Source organism: Osmerus mordax, chromosome 16 (assembly GCF_038355195.1).
Source record: "Osmerus mordax isolate fOsmMor3 chromosome 16, fOsmMor3.pri, whole genome shotgun sequence".
Lineage (NCBI taxonomy): Eukaryota > Metazoa > Chordata > Actinopteri > Osmeriformes > Osmeridae > Osmerus > Osmerus mordax.
Window position 1 is genome coordinate 6,390,519 of NC_090065.1, and position 21,575 is coordinate 6,412,093.

The window sequence follows — 21,575 nt, forward strand, 5'->3', positions numbered from 1 at the left end:
AAAATACAGGAAGAAAGAGATGCAGTCAAACTGAGCAGGACCTAAATGTAACCTTACATTTCACACGCGCTAACACGCAAACAGAAAAAAACAAGCAATAACATGATTTCCCAGCTGTCCTTTATTTTAAGACTTTACAGTAGTTTCATTTTTCTTGTTACAAAAAATAGAATACCGTTGTTGTTACATTTCTTCATCAGTAGAAAACATCCATGTGATTTACAGCACTTCCAGTGCACAAAAACAAAACAAAAAAAGCTCACCACTCTTTTCAAGTTACAGTAGTGTATTGGCTACTAACTTCTAGGAAAATCTTGATTGCACCTTTGGTTTTTAAGATATGAAACATTTTCCAGATGAAAACTAAACACAGAATAGACTCAACATATTTAACAAATGGACTCAGACTGCAATGCATCACCTATATTTGTTTTAAAAAAGGACAATAAACTTTAGGAATATAAAAATAATAGTTGTCAAAGTTTCAGTAAATGAAACCGTCCTTTACGTTTACAGTGTGGAAATGTGGATTGTAAAAAATGTCCCCTTTTTGTTCAGGGCAAAGTTGCTGGGCAGAACTGTTTCAAAAATTTAGAGCAAAGGATTTTTTTAATTTAACAAGTAAAATTGACCATCTTTAGTGAAGATGCTTTGAAGAAGATGTATGGAAGATACAATCCAAATTAATTGATACATTTAACTCAATGTCAATAACTTTGTTTAACAGAACATAAGGCAAATTAAAAAAGTAAATTTAAGTGGATAGAAGGGCCAGATTTGAGTGAAGACTAAAATACAAAACTTCTAACAGTTTAGTAATCATCGTCATCATCATCATCATCGTCATCATCATCATCGTCGTCATCATCATCATCATCATCATCATCATCATCATCATCATCATCATCATCATCATCATCATCATCATCATCATCATCGTCGTCATCGTCGTCATCATCATCGTCATCATCGTCGTCATCATCATCATCATCGTCATCATCATCGTCATCATCATCGTCATCATCATCATCGTCGTCATCGTCATCATCGTCATCATCATCGTCATCATCATCGTCATTGTCGTCATCATCATCGTCGTCATCATCATCGTCGTCGTCATCATCGTCGTCATCGTCGTCGTCATCATCATCATCATCGTCGTCATCATCGTCATCATCGTCATCATCGTCGTCGTCGTCATCATCGTCATCATCGTCATCATCGTCATCATCATCATCATCATCATCCTCGTCTGGATCAATTTCATCTGACAGAACATCTTCAATCCATTCCTCAAGTTCATCTACAGATGGCATGTCATCGTGATCATCCATTTCCATCCACACGCTGTCACCCTGTAAAGCAATGACAGGTCAGTGTCATAGTATGATCACTGAGTTGAACATACAGCACGTGCATTCTAGCATTACCATGCCTCAGTAAAAGTACTAAACATAAAACCACATTACTCACATCCTCAACCTCTACAACACCAATTTGTGGAGAGGACAGGTCAATTCCAAAGGTGCTTTCCCAGTACGGTACGAGCTGAAGAGACAAGATGAAGGATGAATTCTTTCTGCTTGTTTTATCAGCAAGTCAGAAATGGAATTGATTACTCAGATTATAAAAATGGTCATTCATATTATGAGCATTTTCTTACAAGTGGGAAGTCATCTGGGTCGATCCACAGAATGCTCAGGTCTGGATCATCAGCGTTGTCTTCAGCCACCTGTTTAAGGATGGTCAGGAACTCATAGCCATCTAATGGGGAATCATGGTTTGAGAGTCAGCTACATGTAGGAACCAACTAGGTTTCTGTTGTATCCATCTTAGTTTCTCATCCATTAACACCATTAGTGTTTGCAAGCAGAACATGTTGACTTGTAAAGGGGCCCATTGGCCTCATACCTGTGTCATCTTCCTCTGCAAAAGCGATGATGTGTTCTCCTTCGTCATCATCCTCCTGAGGAAGGCAGACTTTGTGAAAACTGAGACGCGTAGGTGAGACTATTTAAGGTGTGTCTCACATGCTCTTCTGGGAGGGAGGTGTTTTGGGCATGAAATGCCAACCATGGCCTTGAATGTGAAATTACGTACTTTGTGAATAAATAGGTAACATTTTTACGGCTGCCTACATAGGGGCTTTAGAACACATGCATGAGCAGTGCATAACACATTTACAAAGCTTTGCATAAGGCATCAACAGTATATGTCACAAGGTGACATTACTATTTATGAAATGCTTACATCTACAATGTGATTTCTCTACTGACTGCAGAGTACATATAATTTAGTGACTATATTGACAAATAATTGAGTGACAAAGCTTCTCTCTTCAATTGAACTGTGATTCTTAATACTTACATATTTTCACATCCTCATTATTTAGAGACAATATAATTAAAGGGTTGTCTGTGCTATTAATGATATCAGAGTCATACTAAAGGTGGTGAGCAGTTAGGAAATTGGGCTAGTAATCAGAAGGTTGCCGATTTGATTCCTGGCAGTGCAAATTATGTTGTGTCCTTGAATAAGGCACTTCACCTTACTTGCCTAGGGGGGAATGTCCCTGTACTTACTGTAAATCGCTCTGGATAAGAGCGTCTGCTAAATGACTACATGTAAATGCTCCACTGCTTTGTAAATATCTGTGCATTTATCGTCATTTATTATCTTATGTAGGTGACCTTAACATGCAGTCTTGCCAATTAATACATACAGCATCTTCCATGTTGTGGTGGGTGAATTCTATTGTAATGGTTGGTATCTTACCCAGACATCATACATGTTGTGTGGCTCCAACTTCCTTAGGGTTGGTCTGTATAGAAATTAAAAGATAGATATTTATTCCCTCCATAGGGCAAGCAACTTTATGAAACAGATGGCACTTATTATTGTTGCTACCATCCACGAGTCACCTTACTGGGCTTAGTATTGGTTTACTTGGAGACATTCTAAACCACTTCCATGAAACCATCACTTATAGCCAGCTACACCATCAAAATTCAGTATTTTAACTGAAAGCTGAGTTTTAAAGTTCAACTTGGGTACATCTGAGCAGGCTTCTCCCAGTATCGGTGCCATTGGATCTCACCTGTTGTGATCTTCAATGAACTCCACTAGCTCTTCCACTGAGTACGGCTTTCCAGGGAGGACTACAGGATCGTCTATGAAAGGCTCATAGAAGTCCACCTCATTGAGCTTCATGTCCAGACCCCTGCCAATCTAGAGCAGGAGGGTTTGGATCGAAAAATTAGAAAGAGGTCATCAAGAAACTTAATGAAGAGTTTGGACATTTTAGTGGAAGCTAAACATTCAACATATGTCCAGTGTGTTTAGATTGGCAGGCACACATGATCCAGGAAGAGATGGATGCTGATGCAATGTGAAGATATGGTTGTTCTTGTTCACCTTTGGATTGAATGTGGCAAAGAATTTGACATGGGGATGAAACTCATCAGCAGCGTCAGCAAATGCCACAAAATCTGAAATGTTACAAGCATCCAATCACATATCTTCTTTTGGTTCCTCCTGCATGCATTTAACACATTTTTGGGGGATATTTCTTTTGTTGATGAGTACATTACAAATTCTTACGATCAGATTTTGGAGTCTTAAAGTAGCCCATCAGTTTGATGTCCTCGTCAAGGCTTTGGAAGCCTCTCAGCTCCCTCACATTGTCAATGATCTCAACTGGATCCTCCATGACCTAGACGCAACAAGTAAGGGACGCAAAGGAGAGGAATACACAAACACAACATACAGATAGCTGCAGTTCGAGACATGCCGTCAGGGGAAGCCATGAGAAGCATAATCCTGAGTCTCACGCACATCGTAGATGAACTCCACCATCGTGTCTGCAGCAAGCTCCCCGTCGTATTCTATCACCTCGTCCTCAGTGAAGATAAATATACTGTCTGCCTCGTCGAGGCCTGCAGAGAGGAGAAAAGCCTTGCTCAGACTTTTTCATGGATTCTCCAATAGAGGCCTGACATGCTCATGCCACCTCATGGTCTACAGGGGTTTTCTCTCATCTTCTCCTCAACCAGTAGATAATAAAAATAAAATCCTATCTGATGTTTTCAGATCAGTGTTGAGGAGAAAAGGTAAGTTACATATATCAAAGAGGGAGAGAGAGAGAAAGTACATATTTACTCATCCGCTCAGACTCTTTCAAAGTCAAAGATAAACATTAGTAATTAACTATTTTGTTAAGTATGCATTTACCTAGTTTCTTCGCAACAACTCTATCCTTCTTCTCATCAACAAGGCCGAATCCTATTTCTTCATCTTCAAGGTCTTCAAGGACCTGGGCTGCAAGCTGCAAATGAAAAACAATATCACATAATAGTTATGGCATCCTTAGGCTTGTGCAGTGAAGTTCTCTGACATCTTACTCTTGTGCTTTTGAAGAGAGATTTAATCAGTTATTCAGTGATATGTGTGGTCAATTAGTTACCTTTCTTTTGTCAGTTTGTTGCAAGTCCATTACCTTATCAGTTGTTGTCATAATAATCGAGGATTTTCATTTGTATAAGATTTGCTGTGGTATTTCTCACTTTGCATTGCATTGTTCTATTTGTGATCATTCAATAAGTGCCATCATATTTGCAGGCAACGTCAGCCCCATAAAAGCTCCACACCAAGAAAGCTGCTTCTGCACTTTCTATATCTGTGTGAAATCTGAACCTTATGACTGACAGCTGACTCCACCAATATCAGGGCTACATCCACACTTTGCCAGGATCTCTGTTGATGTAATAAGCCATTTGGAAGGCTACAGGTTCTACCCTGCTGTACATACACACACAGGCACACATACACACACACACACACACACACACACAGTAGAAACACAAGCAAACAGTACACACGCACTCGGAGACACAAGCTGGTTTGGAACAATGCCCATGTGATTATTGGCTTCAATAGGTTACTGAAGTAACTCTTCATCCATTATGTCACAGAATGGGTTTCCTTTTCTTCCTATCTAACGATAGATTTCTCTGGTGGCCTCACATGATATTGGGGAAGTTTATCCAACACGGGTGGGTGGAACAGTTGTATAGTACATCAGTAGCAGAATCTAGAGATATACACTATGCCACTACTAGGCCACAATGGACTGTATGTAACCTCATGGTAATACCCATGATATATTTTTTGGCAGTATACCTTATTACACGTGTAAGGTATACTGCTGTTATTATAAAACAGTCATTGTCATGTAGTTAAATAATCTATGCACATGAAAGGTAAAGCCTTACTAAGAGCGTCTGCTAAATAACTAAATGTAAATGACTAAATTTACTATGGGGAAATATCAATTTTCTAAGTAAAAATGTGTAAAATTATTATTATTATTTTTAAATCTACTGTGATGTGATTAAATGTTGAGATTTCCATGGTAGATTTAGTTTATAAAAACATTTTGTTATGGAGAAAAAAAAGGGAGTAAGCTAAACCAATTCTGAATTTCTTTCTACCTTAGCTGTGCTTGGCTCAATGTAACAGCAATGCTGGTGCTTGATCAGTCTTTTTTATGAAGCAACAGTGCACTTCTGAGATCACAAACAGCAATCCTTGATAAATATAGCGCCACAGCAACACAGACGATTAGGGACTATTTTGGAAAACTGAAGGTAGTGCTAAGGTCTCAGGCATCCGCTGACAAGTACAGTACTGCACTGCTGTAACTCCCCTCTACCCCTACTGTTGGACAGGCTCCAACAATTTAAGATGGTGATATGCTATGCTAACTTTAGCCAGTATGTGCTACCGGCTACTGTGAATGGGTAAACAGGCTAGCTCAGTAAACACGCATACAGTACGTACACAAGACACACAAACACATGCAAATATGCTTGAGGATCTCCCAAAAGCCAGCATCCAAGAAAGTATCCTGAAAAAAGGGGTTTGTCTTTCGAATACCAAAACATTATTTTGGTTGTTACTGAATATTATTCAGCTGATTTGACTATTCTATGAAGAAAAAGGCAATCAGCTCTCCTTTAGAGGTCCCTCTCCAAGAATAGTTGTAGTCAGGTATCAGCCAATAATTCACGGAGTAGAAGTAGCAGAGAGTATATGTTGGTAGTGGATTAACTCACTGGTCATTCATGGAGAACAGAAGACTACCTCAAGCCCCTATCAATTTGCACTCTAGCCTTCATGGTGAAAAGTGTTATGATTGAAAAAGTAGACCAGGTTGGATCTGGAAGTTTAGTTTATGGAAGACTAACATGCCACATGTACTGTGTGAGACAGAGACAAGACACTGGTGTAGTCAGAGGATGGTGACATACAGTATAGCTACAGTAAATGATGACGTAACCTTCTCACCCTGGTTGTCGGGGCATAACTGCAGTGGAACGTCTTCAGAGAAAGGGTTGACCTTTTACCTTTGACCTCTGGTGAGAAGGTTTATAAGGATATTGTGGTATGTTTACTGACTGGGGCAGCTGTAAATCAGGGAGAGGAGTAGAGCAGGCTAGTATGTGATTGATGTTACTTACAGGGTCACATGACTTTAAGTGCAAGTGTCACATCAAAGGAATTAAAGTAATTCTACAAAAATGCTCCCAGATTTCAAAGGCATCTGTAAGTACCTACAGACATGGCTAATTTATATAGGTATAGATAGACTGTCATAAGGAACATCTACCGTGGTGTTAAAACACATACTGAACACACACGTATGCATGTACACACAGAAACTACATGTATGTATGAATCGTACTGGCAAGCATCATGGGATGCAGCTATTTGTCTGAGCTAGTGATACTGGATCTTGTATCCACACGATTCAGCAGTTTGCTTCTGAAGGATGCAGCCTCCCTCCCACAGCACTCCACAGGCTTGTGATACAATTTGGGTGTCTCAGTTGTCACCTTTTCTCCAAGTCTTGTGTTACGAATACGTTCTTGTGTTACACATGCTTCAGACAACTACAGTTGTATGGCTTACAAAACATTAGGCTACATTTAAAATGGCCCATGAAAAATTAAGTCATCTCTCAAGCAACCACTCTGAACAAAGCCTTTCATATGACTGCCCGAAGACATCATTCCCCTGCATTTAACCTGAAGACAGTTCTTAGATCAATTGTTTAACCCTTTTGCTGCCTTCGGGTCACATGGTCCCAAAGGTTCACAACGAACCATCGTTGTGTTTATCCAATTTTACCCAATACAAAAACAAATAAAATGCATTTTCTTTTAACATTCGCAATGTGGGGGGTCTGAGACAGCCCAACGGTTAAAAGAAAATGCTTCACTTTGTTTTTGTATGCGGTAAAGTTGTCGCAATACGACGGTGGGTCACTATGACCGATGGGTCAGAATGACCCGAAGATAACACAAGGGTTAAATGGACATTACAATCAACTTCACGGAGCCCAGCAATATGCCAATGTTACACTTCCTCCTCCCAGTTATCCCAGTGTTCCCCTGACCCACCTCAAGGGCCAGCTCTTCAATCTCAAGCTGTTTCTGGGCGACGCGGTCTCCAGGGTGCTCATGATAGTACACCACCATCATGTCGTACTTCTTCATCACAGATCTGAAGTTCTTAGCAGTGAGATCATGAACACGGTCCTCGCCATCAAACTCAGGGATGTCCATTATATTGTTACCCAGTGTCAGGCTCCCGCAAGACAGCAGGGCCACCAGAAGCACCCAGCTCCACTTCATGACTCCTCACTTCAATCTGACAAAAATGTGTATGTATGGTGTCAAGTATATTAAAAAGAAAATAAATTAGTTTTGTGCTGTAAAGGAGTAAGGACTTCCAATCCGCATCACCCAGAAGAGAGCAAGACCAACTTTAGACCCCCTTTTATTAAAATCTCATATGGGTAACTGGAAACAGGAGGGACCAAGAGGGGGTGGGGCTTAATTCTGGACACGCAAATGAATGTGAAGTGTGGGAAAGATGGCGGGAGGAGGAGTGATTCAGAGTGGTTGCTGAGGTGATTCAGCTGGGAAGATGAGGGAGAGATTCGACCCGTTTGTGTGTTTGCATGTACAGAACAATCTGCTTTCTCCTCCAGTGAGCTGACTAAAAGGCCAGGATCAGTCCACTGGTCAACTGCATAAAATGACGAGAGATGTTGGGTAGAGGGATGGCAGGGTCTTAAAGATGTGGGACTCCATATTAAGTTCAAATTGAAGAGCCAATCCTGTCTAAAAATAATAGATGTAGGGCGGTGAGAGCCATGTTGGGAGGGGGGTCTTGGTGTCCAATTTGCTGCCCTTGGCACGGTAACAGTACTAGAATGTGGCACTAGGTCACTCAGGGACAGTGGGAGATGCTAGGGTGACGGGCCTGGTCATGTTTCACTAGGCACCCATGAATGTCACTTAGCATGAGGACTGTCAGCCCTGACTCCATGAGCCGTAGACTTTTCATGCTGCAACCGTTTTCATTTACCCTGAGCCTTATTCTGTTTGCTAATGCAAACATGGATCCATGTTTTAAAATGTGGACTGCATGGGTGTGCAGATAGCCTGTTATACGAGTTTACATATCGAAAGGAGAGAGCTGAGCTATTAATAAATGTTGGATATATGATCTTATAGCATCTCCCTCCACTCCTTGTATTCTGTGGCTAGCATTGCTAATGCTTACCAAGTCACCCGAGAGGGAACTGGAAGCAGGGGCTATGAGCCACAGGGAATAAATTGGGCTATTTTCTGTCATTTTAACCAGTTACAAAGAGTAATGAATGCAACTTGTTAAAGTTACATTCCAAATTATGTATTCCAATTATCTTGAAATTCCACATTACAAAAAGAAGATATACAATCAGATGTGCACTCAAACTACTATGTAATTATATTGGTTTTCCCCCATGGAGATGACTACAACATACCCCTGCAGCATAACAGCAGTCTCTAGCAGAAAAGCCCTTATGAACTCACATAGGTTATTAATCTCTGTTCATGATCACTCACACACTTGATCACTTCTAGCCCAATATTTGCTCAAAGAAAACAGCAACACATGAAATTACATGGTATTTTGTTTATTGCACAAATCGTACATATTTCCAACTGAAATGGTAGAATGCTTTAGGCAGTGGTGGGAGAGATTTTTGATCAAATGCCTTTAGATGTTTACAACAAAGTAATATAGTCAGAAGGACAATCTGAATATGACTGTCTCTTCCATCTGGGTCCAAGTTTGGAAAGAGAAATTTATTTTTTGGGATATTGAAAATAACTGAATTTTGCCAATAAAACTAATATTGTTGGTAAGAATTACAAAACAAAATAAAGAAATTGATGTCATCTTTCTCTTCATTTAAAAGTACTTTGTCCTTGTATAGAATATAAACCTCTGCATGAATACCAATCAAATTTAGTCATTTTTTCTTAAGTCAAACCTCTTTTGCTTAAGTTGGTTCTCTTTACAGTATTATTTTATATATATATATATAATATGTACATATAAATTCACCTAACTTCTAAATTCTCATACAAAATGAGAAAAGCTGGACTTAAATGCTCTCACAACAAAAGAAAAACTGTCAAGCAAATTGAATCTCCCTCATTCTCCTTCCTGCCTGTGACCCTACCTCTATAAAACAGACAGAGACCTGCCTTCCACCATGACCTCTCCTAGTGACAAAAGGGCTGGCACAAGAAAGCCCATCCTGGACCAAACACATCTGTACACTTGAGGGACCTGAACAGAAAGAACAAAGAGATCAACCACCAAATCTCATGGCAGTCAAAAGTGGGAATAACAGTTCCCAATTTGAGGTGTGTCATCCCTAAATAAAAGGAAAAAGAAATCTGTTTAGTTATCGTGTTATTAGACCATGTTCAACTCCCAACAGCTAACAGCTACATTGTAAGAGGCCAAGCCTCTTTCTGTCCAGGCCCTTTAAGCTTTTACCATGGGTTCCCCAAACAGGAACACAAGGAACTGTTCCATGAGAACTAGAGATCATCCAGCTTCTTCTTAACAGGAGAGTGCATTCTCTGGGGAAGGAGAGAATGGCTTATGGAGGGCCAATGATACTTATTCAGGAGGGTTGTGAGGGAAAATCACGCTAGTAAAAGCATTACCTCTCCAACTGGAGCTGTCACAATCCTGCAGAGTGCAAATCAATCTGAAAAACCCAAGGACTAGAATCACAGAAAAAGTATCTGCTTGTTAAGAACAAACTTTTACTGAATACGGGGTTGATGTTCCATGACAATAATTTGATTAATTATTGCATATCCCCCACAAGTGCATGTTTTGTCTACACATTTTAAACGACCACATCCCTGAATAAGGTGCACACAGTAGCCTGGGAGGGGGCAGGCTGGGGCGAGGAAGGGGGGGGGGGGGACTGAAGGGACATCGAGCAGCAGGTCCGGGGGGTGGCCTGGCCCCTCTATAGACTTGAACTGACCCCACCGGCTAATGATCCAAGTCAGACACTAACCAGGTGGGTGAAGGGTCAAACTCAACAGCTCTGGTTCCATGCCTTTAAAACAAAATCAAATGGGAGCGAATCACATTTACAGGGACGATGAAAAAGGTCTGAGGGCATTCATGTCATCCAGATCTTCTTCCTGTCTCCTCCAATCTCATGGTAGAAAACCAGGGCAGGGACGCGTTATGGAGGGCAGAGGACTGTGATTGGATGGAGGGGATGCTGGGCCGAATGTTGCCTGGGCACACACAGGTCGAGCAGAAGCACTGGAATGGCGTGCGCAATCTCTTAGTGGGTTTGGGTGATGCTTGTCTACTCCCCTCCGGACAACTAAAATCATAGTTTGAGTGGGATGTATTCTAGTCCTCATTTCATAGGCTGTTTGGAGGCCAGTTTCTGGCATCTCCATCCCTGTCCCTCCCTGTCGGCTGTGTGTGTATCTGTGTATGCAGGACTGTTTTCTATTTCTTAATTGTCTGTCAAGTGTTTGTGAGTGCCAGTGTGTCAATGGTGCTTGCCTATGTGCATCGATACTAGGGCGACAACAAACGTGTGTGTGTTGTGTTTGTGGCTCAGGAGGACATGCACTGAACATGGTCTGGGCCTCCATCCTCATCATCCGAGGAGTCTGGAGAGCTCCATGATTCGTCCGTGTCTCCTTCTGCACCCTCCCGACGTGCCTGAGGGAAGGGGGACGGTGGGGAGACAGGGAGTGGAGCGTGGGTCAGTGACTTGCATATATATAAAAAGACAGCACAAAAACATGCTGAGATCAGATGATCACTTCAAGCTCTTACTCCTGAAGGACATCCTTGAAATGGATGGAAATATCCCCAAATATGATGTTGGAGAAATTAAATGTGCAAATCAAGTCTCCCGACCCAGTAAGGACTGATCAAGTATATATATATATATATTTGAACACTAAACCAATGTGATCGTGTCACTGAGCGTTGAGCTCACCCTTTGGGGTCGCCTGTTCCTCATGTGTCTCATCAGGAACCAGAGGAGCTGCGTGTCGTACTGGTCACCATGGCGCACACTGTCCTCGTCGCGCTCACGCTTGTTCTTCTTCATCACCTGGGCAACCCGCCACCGAGACAAATGTCGAGTTAATATTTGAGAGACCACGATGATCAGTCTTACACAGCTATCTAGGGGTCTGTCAGGATAACAGTACCTCTTTGAGGCCTTTAAGGCCGGTGGGGTTCTCAGCAGTGGGGGCCCACAGTTTGACATCATGGTCCAGGCCACTGGTAGCCAGGCCTGGGAGGTGGGGATGGGGCTCCAGGCAGTTCACCTGCACACCCAGGTCAGGAGGTTCTGTTAGTGGACTGGATCTTAAAAAGATACTAAACAGACCTTGGTGCTGAAGTGTATTCCCCCATGCCCACCCTGCTCCCCATGCCCACCCTGTTCCCCATGCCCACCCTGCTCCCCATGCCCACCCTGCTCCCCATGCCCACCCTGCTCCCCATGCCCACCCTGTTCCCCATGCCCACCCTGTTCCCCATGCCCACCCTGTTCCCCATGCCCACCCTGCTCCCCATGCCCACCCTGCTCCCCATGCCCACCCTGTTCCCCATGCCCACCCTGTTCCCCATGCCCACCCTGTTCCCCATGCCCACCCTGTTCCCCATGCCCACCCTGCTCCCCATGCCCACCCTGCTCCCCATGCCCACCCTGTTCCCCATGCCCACCCTGTTCCCCATGCCCACCCTGTTCCCCATGCCCACCCTGCACCCCCTGCCCACCCTGCTCCCCATGCCCACCCTGCTCCCCATGCCCACCCTGTTCCCCATGCCCACCCTGCTCCCCATGCTCCCCATGCCTCACCACTCCTCCTTTGTCTCCCTCCATGAACTGGACGATGCGGGCAGAGAACTTGTCCCACAGGTAGATGTGTCCACAGTCACTGCCACTGACCACAAACTCGCTGCAGGGGCCGTAAAAGTTAACGCCCTTCACTGGCAGACAGACACAGACAGAAAGTAGGGGATTCAATATTTCCGTTTGTATTACAATAAATAAACCTATCCGGCTACTCTCTCCATGATCAGTTACAGTGATCATGTACTGTGATCACAGTGTCATTCTGAGTTCTGAACGGAGCTCTTCCCTACCCGTGGCATTGTTGCGATGGCCCTTGTATCTCCTGCGGTAGTCAGCTCCGTCGCTGTGGCTGGAGTCAAACAGGTAGATGTCCTCATCGTTGTAACTGGCAAGAAGCTCTGATATAACAACACATGGAAAGACACAGCCATCAAGGTCACTTGTGACCGGGAAAGACAACAGAGCCCGGTCCAAATGTCTGCATGCCAAGTTGAGTTTCTGGTTGATAGTGGTGTTTTACCTGAGCCATCATGGCTGTAGACCAGGCAGGTGATGTTGGTTTTGGACTCACTGGACACCAGGTGAGATGGGCAGAATTTCTTCAAAACACCATTATTATCATTTTCATTGATCTTTCTCTGATCATAAATCCTGCATAGGGGAGATGGCAAGAGAAGTTTGAACTTGGGAGGTCAAAAAATCCAACTCCAATGTCACTTTCGTTACAATTGTGTTCCAAGGATTGACTATGTCAGTCTCACCTGACATACTGGTCTCTTCCACCTACAGCAAAGTGATGCGTGTTGGCTGGGTTCACAAAGATGGTGTACAGTCCCACCTTCTTATCCCCCTCCTTCACCACCACCAGTTTACTGCGGACACACAGGACACCAGAAAGGGTGACGTGGAGGATTTCAAACCAGGCAAAACAGAGGAAATCAAAGACAGAAGCAATTGTCACTGTCGTGGGTGGAGTTAAATATAACTACACAGCCATTGTCACATGAGAACATGTAACTTAGCTACAATAACTTAGCGACAGGGTAGAGTGTGTTGCCGTCACTCACTTAGCAGGCCGGTCGAGGCGCAGGTCAATGCCAAACACCACAGCATCCTCCCCAGCAGACAGGAAGGAACAGGGGGAGTCAGGCTCCAGGGCCAACTGACACACACACACACAACAAAAACACAGTAAATAATCACAATAATTGGCAGGTCTTGCTAAAAGGATCTGTTGCAGCAATATGATCTAATGAATAACCAAAATGCAGCTGCTGGCTGGCGCACGAGCTCTTCCTACCTTATGGGCGGCCCCCTTATGCTGGGCCACTCTCTTGGTGTTCTTGCAGCGCTGGGTGGCAGAAAGCTCAGCAACCCTGATCTGCCCGTCACGAGCGCACATGGCCAAAGTAGAGTCCCCGCTGTGTGGCAGGAACTTGGCCTGGAAAAGGGTCACATAGTGTCATCCCTTTTGAACTAATTTCACAGGGATACAACTGCACAGAATATATATATATATATAAAAATAAAATTAATGGTGTCATAGTATAATGTCACCGGGTTTAAGTAGACTCTAAATAATATCATCAACATCAGCCAACATCCTGCCACAGCAGCTAGTAGACGGTTAATGTCTGGTTTCAAATGTTTCTATATTTGCCCATCCCAGTTCAGACCTGACAGATTCAGTCTCCTCACTCACCTGAAACACGTTACTCTTGTGCCCGCTGTCAAACTCCAGCTCCGCACGGCGCCGAGCCCAGTCCCAGATCACCACACGCAGGTCGTCACTGCCCGACGCCAGGCGTGTCCCAGAAGGGTTGAAGTGCAGCGTGTTGACACAGCCCGTGTGCCTCTCCAGGCGCCCCTGGAGCTCAAGCCTTTGCACAAAGGAGCGGGCACCGCACACACGTCTCACAAACTGGTGGGAGCTCTTGCCAATCTCCCGAAAGCGCAGCGAGGGCACTGCCCGCCAGGTCTGCCTGCTGAGGTCACGCAGCTCCGCGCCCAGCCACGCCTCCATGGCCTGTTCGTCCTCCTCTTCATCTTCCTCTGGGTCTTCCTCTTCTTCGTCCTCGTCGTCCGAGCTGGAGGAATGGTGCGTGGTGCCACCGCCGGGTCGGTTCCTCTTCCGGGCGGCCCTTTTCCCCTCTCTTTCCTTTGCACGCTCTCTTCTCCCTCCCTCGCTCTCGCGCTCCGCCTCCTCAGTCAACGAGTAGAGGCCACTGCCATCCATGCTGTCTGTGTCCTCTTCCTCGTCCTCTCTGTCTCTGCCAGGCCTACTGTCCCCTTCTGCATCTGGCATGGGCTTGTCCCCAGCCCCATCGCCTCCTTCCTTGGGAACTGTAGACCATAATGTCAAATGACAACGTTGTCACACTTTAGAACCCACTGCAATAGAAAAACCTGTTTTCCAATAATTATGATCTAAAATGTACAGCAGTAAGCGTGAGCAATGTCAGTTTCCCTATTTGAGGAAATTTTATGAATACTATGAATCAATCAATTGCTTTAGTTCCCTGAAATCACCTGCTTGAGAGGAAGACTGTCCTTGTTCCTCTGTGTTTGAAGAAACATCTCCATCCCTCTGCCCGGCTTCACCTGGCTCTGGCTCCTCTGAGCCACCTGGTAAAGATACACAGATTCATAACAAGTAGCTAGAGGCTGAAACATTATATTCCCTGACATTCTGTTTGTAGCGAGGCCTGTCTGATCCCTCACCGTTAAAAACTCTGTTTTTACCATCTGCCTCCGCCATTCTGTCTCTCCACGACAAAGAGTATAGCCTTGAATGGGCCGAGAGGGAAACATGTCAGTCATTGCCATGGTTATTGCAACTAGCTAGCAAAGTTTAAAAGCATTGCTAGTACCCTTATGATCATGCATTGCGCAGTACTCAGGAGCCTGTTTACATTATGCTAACTGTAGTAGTCTGTGGCGACCGAGTTACTAATCCTAAACTTGCTAGCCTGCAGGTTACTAACGTTTGCAAACCCCAGCTGATTCAACTTGTTAGTTAGTCAACCAGCTAGCTATCTGCGGGAAGTATGGCGACGCATTTATATTTACAGTTGTAGGTAGTGCCAGCGTTTTTAACCAACCATGTATTATGTTACCTAGTTAACAAGCCAAATGTTAAGTTTATACCGTATTGATATACTAACTACTTGTTTCCAAAATATACCAACATCAACTAACGTTAGACTATGGTCAGAGAACATCAGGACAGTACATAGGCGTTCGTCACCATAACCAAATGTGCTAACTAGCTACACTAATACATCTTACTAGCTACCTGGAATAACATTTAGCCATTTTGATGTAAGTGTAAATAGACTGACTATAATTTCAACATTCATAATATTAGCTAGTTAGTTACAAACTGTAAGTAACAGTGTCTGACAGGTGGCTAGCTCCTCAAGTCTGGTTAGGTTACCTCTTCTTCGTCGTACTAGGCCCAACAAAGCGTACTTAGACTAGTTGATTCCTAATCTTCTTCGTTCTGTGCAGATTTGATGCCTCGCGCGTTGTTATTATACAGCAAACCAAGTGCCACGAAAAGGAAACATCTGAATAATTACACACGACATTTGGCATGCGTGCACGAAGATAGCAAATTCGCAAAAAATGGTGCGTGTCCTCGAGAGCTTTCTCTGTTTATGTTTTGACTGTTTCGATTCTTTTTCCGGTGAATTTTTTTTATCCGGAAGGCCTCGAAAATTAATTAATTAAAGCATAGTATCGACATTGATGCTTAAGAGAAAGTAATTGAAATATCGTCAACTTTTTTTTCATGTATGCACTCATTTATTTTATGAGTGCCAACATATTTCCAGCCTGACAGCACTGTTATGATGCAGAGACATGCATGCATAGTTACCTCTCTTTCTCTCCTGTTATGGCAAATTGCAACCATCGTTCATGAGATGCATTACCGCCACCTATTGTTCGGAGTGTGAGGCCGGTGGCCTCAAAATGATCCAGTTGTATAAAAAACAAAACCCCTCGAAAAGAGCACAACCTACCACCTTACTGAAAACTCCACATTCACATTCGGTATATGTTCTGCTTGTCCTGTTTACACGCCAAGCTCATGATGAGAAAACGGTAAAACATTTACTACTTTCAGATGAACTCATGCAATCTCTCATAATTCCACCTAATTTAACATGAGAAATAGATATATATGCAGATTAATATTTTATTGCAATTTATTATCACAGTACAACAGAGACTGAATAGTATAAAAAACAGTGACATGAAAACAAGTAACAAACTTGAATGGGGCCACACCTAAAAATAAAGTAATGTCTTTAAACTTAAAAACAATTTTGTGTCGGTCATTTCTCATCACATCAAACCCAGTCATGTCAAACCATACTGACTTTGGGTTTCAGAAAAAACGCTAACCCTACTTTTTGCCCTCTGTTGGTTGAACAAAAGGACCGAGTACAATCACACTGCAAGCAACATTTACAGCTCCTCTATCTGCACGACAATGCTAGATGTATAATCACACAAGGACAGCAAAAGGGACACATTTAATCTCAAGAAAAATATTAATTTAACAACAGTGAGGGTTGTTATGCATGTTGTGTGTGTGTGTGTGTTTGTGTGTCTGCATTGATGTCTTTCTCCTTCTGCTTAGTAGTAGTGTATTAGAAGAGGAGTCTGCAATCCACTGGAAGTGGAGTGGATGTCTGTCTTGGTAGCGTGATTACATCTACGAGTCCTCGTCTCCGTTGACGCTCTCCCCGTCGTCGTCATCCCCATCCACATGCTCTCCTTCCTCTTCCTCCTCCTCCTCTTCATCCTCCTCTCTTTCTTGACTCTTCAACTGAGAGAGCAGATAAGGTCAGTACAAACTTAAGTTGGTACTTAAGTGGATGTTTCTTCAACACAATTAACTTGAGGTCCCTTCTTTTATAGATAACCCTCCATATTCTCACCTCCTCGTCCTCTAGCAGGTCTCCCTCTTCATCAGTGTCATTGAGATCCCTCTCTCTCTCCCTCTTATTGCTCTCGTCCTTCTTTGTGTTGGAGATCTGCATTGAAGACACCTCCCCAGGCTCTGGCTTTGAACTCTTACCTTCTGTCCAGAGTCAAACAAGGAGATAGAGGGGGGGGAATAAAACATTCAGAAAGTATGCCTACATGCTTCCAAAGGCTTGTACTTGTGCAACCACAGTTTCACTGTATAGAGGGCAGTGCACAATGTAATTCAACAACACTGATCCAAATACATAAGTTGTTGGAACGCATTTTGAGCTACTGAATGAATGTTCTTCCTGTAGCGTACCTGACTTCTTGCTGTGGTCCTTCTCCATGCGGTCCAGGCTTTCCAGAAGGTAGTCCACCTTGTGTTTGATCTGGGTCAGCTCCCTCTTAATGGTCTGCAGCTCATCTACCTTCACTGAGGGGAGAGACAAAGTTGGGGACAGAGAGTGTGAGCAAACATGTTCAAAAGACCTGATTCCCCACAATACAGTTGACTGAGCTGGGAAAGGCAAGATGGATTCTAACCGTAACAAGTGTATACATGCTCAAAAACACTCAGAAATAATGTGGCTAATACAAGCAATGAATTGTGCTGCGTGAGAGCAGTTTAAGGAGAGCACTAACTGGTTCTGGATGATGAGGTCCTCTGGCTGCTCTTATAGGAGGAGAAGCTGCTAGTCTTGGTGCGGCGACTGCCGCCACCCCCACCCCCACCACCACCACCACCACCACCGCCACCCCCACCACTCATGCTGACCCGTGGGCGCTTTGACGGGATCACAGCCCTCGATAGAGGGGGTGGGGGAGGGGGCACGCGGGACGGATAGGAGTACACCCTGAGTGAAAAGAGGTCAAGAACGCAACTTAAACCAGTGAATGAACGGCCCTCAATTCAAGTAGTGAAAAAGCATGCCAAAGTGAAAGATGGACAATGGGCTCTTTGGACAACAATTTTCCACCTACCGGTCGTAGTAATCCCTCTGAAAGTCATAGTCAAGATCGAAAGAGGAACCACTGTGTGGAATAGACAAAAGGAGTGTTAATATTTATGGGCAGTATGGGCATCACAGGCAGTACACTAGTCACAATAAAAGCAATATTCCAAAACAGCGGTACATATTTGAAAACTCCTCTTAAAGACACAGTCAGCAATATATTGTAGTGATTTTCACAAATTGATACATACCATTCAACTTGGAAGAATATGACCAATGGATATGGTTAGGACGTTTAATCCTTTTTGCTATAAAGTATTTTTTGCATTCTTTCCTGGTATGTGAAAATAGCTGAGTGTGCCTTTAGTGTTGAGAAGTAGCAGACCTGTACATGTCTCCTGCGGAGCGCTTTGTGGTCTTTGACCTGTGAGGTTTGGGTTCCCCAGCCAAGTTGATGTCTAGAAGGAGAGGGAGGAAAATACCTTAGACGTGGCAATTAACAGTCACTTGTACTTGTACTTCAGCAGTCACTTGTACATCCGTTACAGCTTAGTCAACATGGAGATATCATGCTCCAAAAAAAACAAGCACCCTTACCCAGCACCTGTCCAACGATCATTCTGCCATCCTCCCCGGCAACAGCTGCGCGCGCGTTCCTCTCGTTGGCATACTGGACGAAGGCAAAGCCTTTGTGGACAGAGCAGCCCACTATCTTGCCGTACTTGGAGAAGATGGCTTCCACATCTGCCTTGGTCACCAGCAGCGTGTTGAGGTTGCCGATGAAGACCCGAGAGTTGAGGGAGCGCGGATCTGTCTTGTTGGTGACGTTGCTGGCCATTAGGCTGCTGGTGGTGGGTGACCGACTAAAAGAGGGAGATGAGAATGTGTACAACCCCAAATTCATCAAAAACTTGCCAAAACAAAAATAAAGCAGTGCTTGTGCAGATTAACAACTGTATTTGACTAATGGTGGTTGATTACAATCAAAGCTACAGCCTTCCTATATACAGAATTGACACTATCCCAATCAAACCTGTTGACGACTTTCTTATATCAATCCTTAACAGTATGAAAGGTTGAGTTTTGAAATTGTACCAAATTATTGAATGTAATTTCCATCATCACTTAACAAGAATATAGGTTAGGGTATGCAGGCTGGAGGCTGCACATCCATCAGAAATGTAACATTTGTAAGAGCACAAATGAAAGGCTGCTTCTGTGCAACACCAACACCAGACAGGCCTCTACTTATCTGCACATATTCAAGTCCACAGAACATCCTTGTATTTGGGCAGCCTCAAATCCTTGTGATCTAATATTCATGACTATCTATATGAAAGACAACTTTAGGCTCAACTTAAGCAATGTTTTATCAAAGTGTTTGTGGGAGGGTTTAAACATTGTCTTCGGTTGGGTGGAGTCAAGGTTTAACATGAGTAATTGAGGGCATCTCACCTAAAAGGAGGCAGAATTTAATGGATAGAAAAACGTTCAGTTGGGTATAGATTTGACTATTGTGGGCAGTCAGGGAGAGGGCAACTACTATCGCAGAGCAGCCTAAATGTCAAGGAAGGAAGAGGCATTAACAACCGTTGAAAAGGGGGTGAGTTGGGGTGGGGGGTTAGAATAGCCATCACTCACTCCATTGCGTCTGTGTGCTGGGCAGTCGTCTGTCAGTTGTTTGACACTGAGGGCGGGGCCAGTGTATGCGAGCAGGTGTCGTGGGTGCTCTCAGCAAAAACTACAATCTCCAGCAGCACACTCTCAGAATGCAGAACTTCGACCCCACGATTTATACTGAGGCGACAAAGAACACACCTCAGTCAAATTGTACAGGGTTACATTTACAAGCTTACCTGGACTGATTTGGACATAATTCACACAAACATTATTCCCTTCTGTTGAGGAGTTGAGGCAGGAACTCAGGGGCTACTGACAATGGAATGTGTGTAAAACTCAGGGAAATAATGTTTGACAATATGTTCAAGCAAAAAGTCATAAGTTTGTAAAAGTATTATTTGTAATGTATTTATTCAGTTTATTGGTTGGGCGATATTTAATCATATTAAATGTATTTAATTAATGGCATATTCCAGACAACAACTGACACTTAGTGTATGGATTTAGACTAGACAGCAAGGAATGTTATCCCTTGAAAAATAAATGCCAGATTTTTTCAAAATAATGCATTAATTTAATTGGAGGCTAGGTTATTACTGGGTGACGTGTGTGTGTATGAATGACAATTAAATGGACACAGGATTGGTTATGTCAGAGGCTGAACTAATTGGTTAAGTGAATCCTTGGGCCTTCAAGAGCACCACAACACTGGGATCTACTACAACTCAGTATTTCCATTCTTTCCCACGAAATGTAATCTTATAAGTGACATCCCGGACGTTACATTGTAATTATAAACATACTAACTACCTAACTGATCTATATTATTAGAAAGTAATTCAATTATATACATCTAAAGGAATGATGGCAAATACCAACAAACGTATCATGCTTCAAAGTGACTTTAATAATTGTGTTAGTGCTACTGTTTCTGCATCAAAATGAACAACTTCTTGACCAGAAAAAGGGTCCAGAGTAGTCAATGAAAAATTGCCAATCGTCTTGAAAAACACACTTTCCTCAAAAAAATCACGGTTACTGTCACAAAAACAATCCATTCTAGGCCTACTTGTTCCAAACCCATCTGTCTCTTCTAGGCCGTTCGCTTCGGAACTTAACCACCATTAATATTTACTATGGCTGTACAGCTAGCAGCTAGCAGTTAGCTAGCTTACTGTGGCTCGATGCAGTCTGCGAGGAACGACGTTGAAAGAAAGGTTGCATACAATGTTTGCTAGCTAAATGTGTTAACTAGCCATTAGCCAGCCAGCAAGAAAGGCCTAGCTAGCTGTATGTTTAACAAATGTTAACGTAGCTAGCCTGCAGGACGACTGCACCAAATGTCCATCGAATGCAAATCTTCAAACGTTGCAATAAAAATATGCCCTGTATTACACAACTCGATTAAATTTGCAAAATCACAAAAGGTGTCCAAAAAGCTTGCCACAAAAAGAATGATCCGCTATCCAAGCATGTTGAGCTAACTAGTGCAATATCCCGCCCGCAAAGAAAAAAACACACAGCGTTGAAAAAGAAAATCCAAAGGCATTGCAAAGTCAGGAAAAAATGAAAAACAGTCTGGAAACAAAATACTCACCACGCACTTTAAGATAAAATGGCTAATATCTCAGCAAATATGGTCACTTGGACACTAAGGTCGTCCTCTTCCAGCTGAGTTTAGCTAGCTGGCTACTGCGCAGGGGTTGCCGCTTGAAGCACAGATATAGAAACACATAGATCTAGAAACGTAGATATCT

At 43.3% G+C, this 21,575-nt stretch overlaps 3 protein-coding genes across 5 annotated transcripts; all 3 read right to left on the bottom strand.

Annotated features, from left to right (window-relative positions):
- Window positions 1-103: 103 nt before the first annotated feature.
- Window positions 104-7,809, bottom strand: casq1a (calsequestrin 1a). Its single transcript, XM_067253266.1, has 11 exons — window positions 7,461-7,809; window positions 4,231-4,324; window positions 3,835-3,935; window positions 3,601-3,712; window positions 3,415-3,488; window positions 3,098-3,228; window positions 2,776-2,821; window positions 1,912-1,966; window positions 1,664-1,764; window positions 1,474-1,548; window positions 104-1,355 (listed from the first exon to the last, which is right to left on the bottom strand). Exons 1-11 carry the CDS (start codon window positions 7,692-7,694, stop codon window positions 813-815), a joined length of 1,566 nt encoding a protein of 521 aa, XP_067109367.1. The 5' UTR covers window positions 7,695-7,809; the 3' UTR covers window positions 104-812.
- A 1,203-nt stretch (window positions 7,810-9,012) lies between these two features.
- On the bottom strand, window positions 9,013-15,946 carry dcaf8 (DDB1 and CUL4 associated factor 8). The gene is made up of 13 exons (XM_067253694.1): window positions 15,702-15,946; window positions 14,987-15,051; window positions 14,795-14,890; window positions 13,968-14,608; window positions 13,566-13,706; window positions 13,333-13,427; window positions 13,027-13,137; window positions 12,786-12,916; window positions 12,556-12,663; window positions 12,269-12,399; window positions 11,613-11,732; window positions 11,396-11,512; window positions 9,013-11,112 (listed from the first exon to the last, which is right to left on the bottom strand). The coding sequence occupies exons 2-13, from the start codon at window positions 15,021-15,023 to the stop codon at window positions 11,005-11,007; spliced, it is 1,836 nt and encodes a 611-aa protein (XP_067109795.1). The 5' UTR covers window positions 15,024-15,051; window positions 15,702-15,946; the 3' UTR covers window positions 9,013-11,004.
- Window positions 15,947-16,452: 506 nt separating this feature from the next.
- Window positions 16,453-21,521, bottom strand: hnrnpc (heterogeneous nuclear ribonucleoprotein C). 3 transcript variants are annotated; one of them, XM_067253640.1, is made up of 9 exons: window positions 21,416-21,521; window positions 19,840-19,995; window positions 18,796-19,061; window positions 18,623-18,656; window positions 18,227-18,277; window positions 17,888-18,099; window positions 17,565-17,678; window positions 17,215-17,357; window positions 16,453-17,102 (listed from the first exon to the last, which is right to left on the bottom strand). In XM_067253640.1, the coding sequence occupies exons 2-9, from the start codon at window positions 19,842-19,844 to the stop codon at window positions 16,989-16,991; spliced, it is 939 nt and encodes a 312-aa protein (XP_067109741.1). In that variant the 5' UTR covers window positions 19,845-19,995; window positions 21,416-21,521; the 3' UTR covers window positions 16,453-16,988. The 3 variants fall into 3 exon arrangements, with proteins under 3 accessions (XP_067109741.1, XP_067109740.1, XP_067109739.1); XM_067253639.1 differs by having other exon boundaries at window positions 17,215-17,354; window positions 18,584-18,656; XM_067253638.1 differs by having other exon boundaries at window positions 18,584-18,656.
- Between the last annotated feature and the right edge of the window lie 54 nt (window positions 21,522-21,575).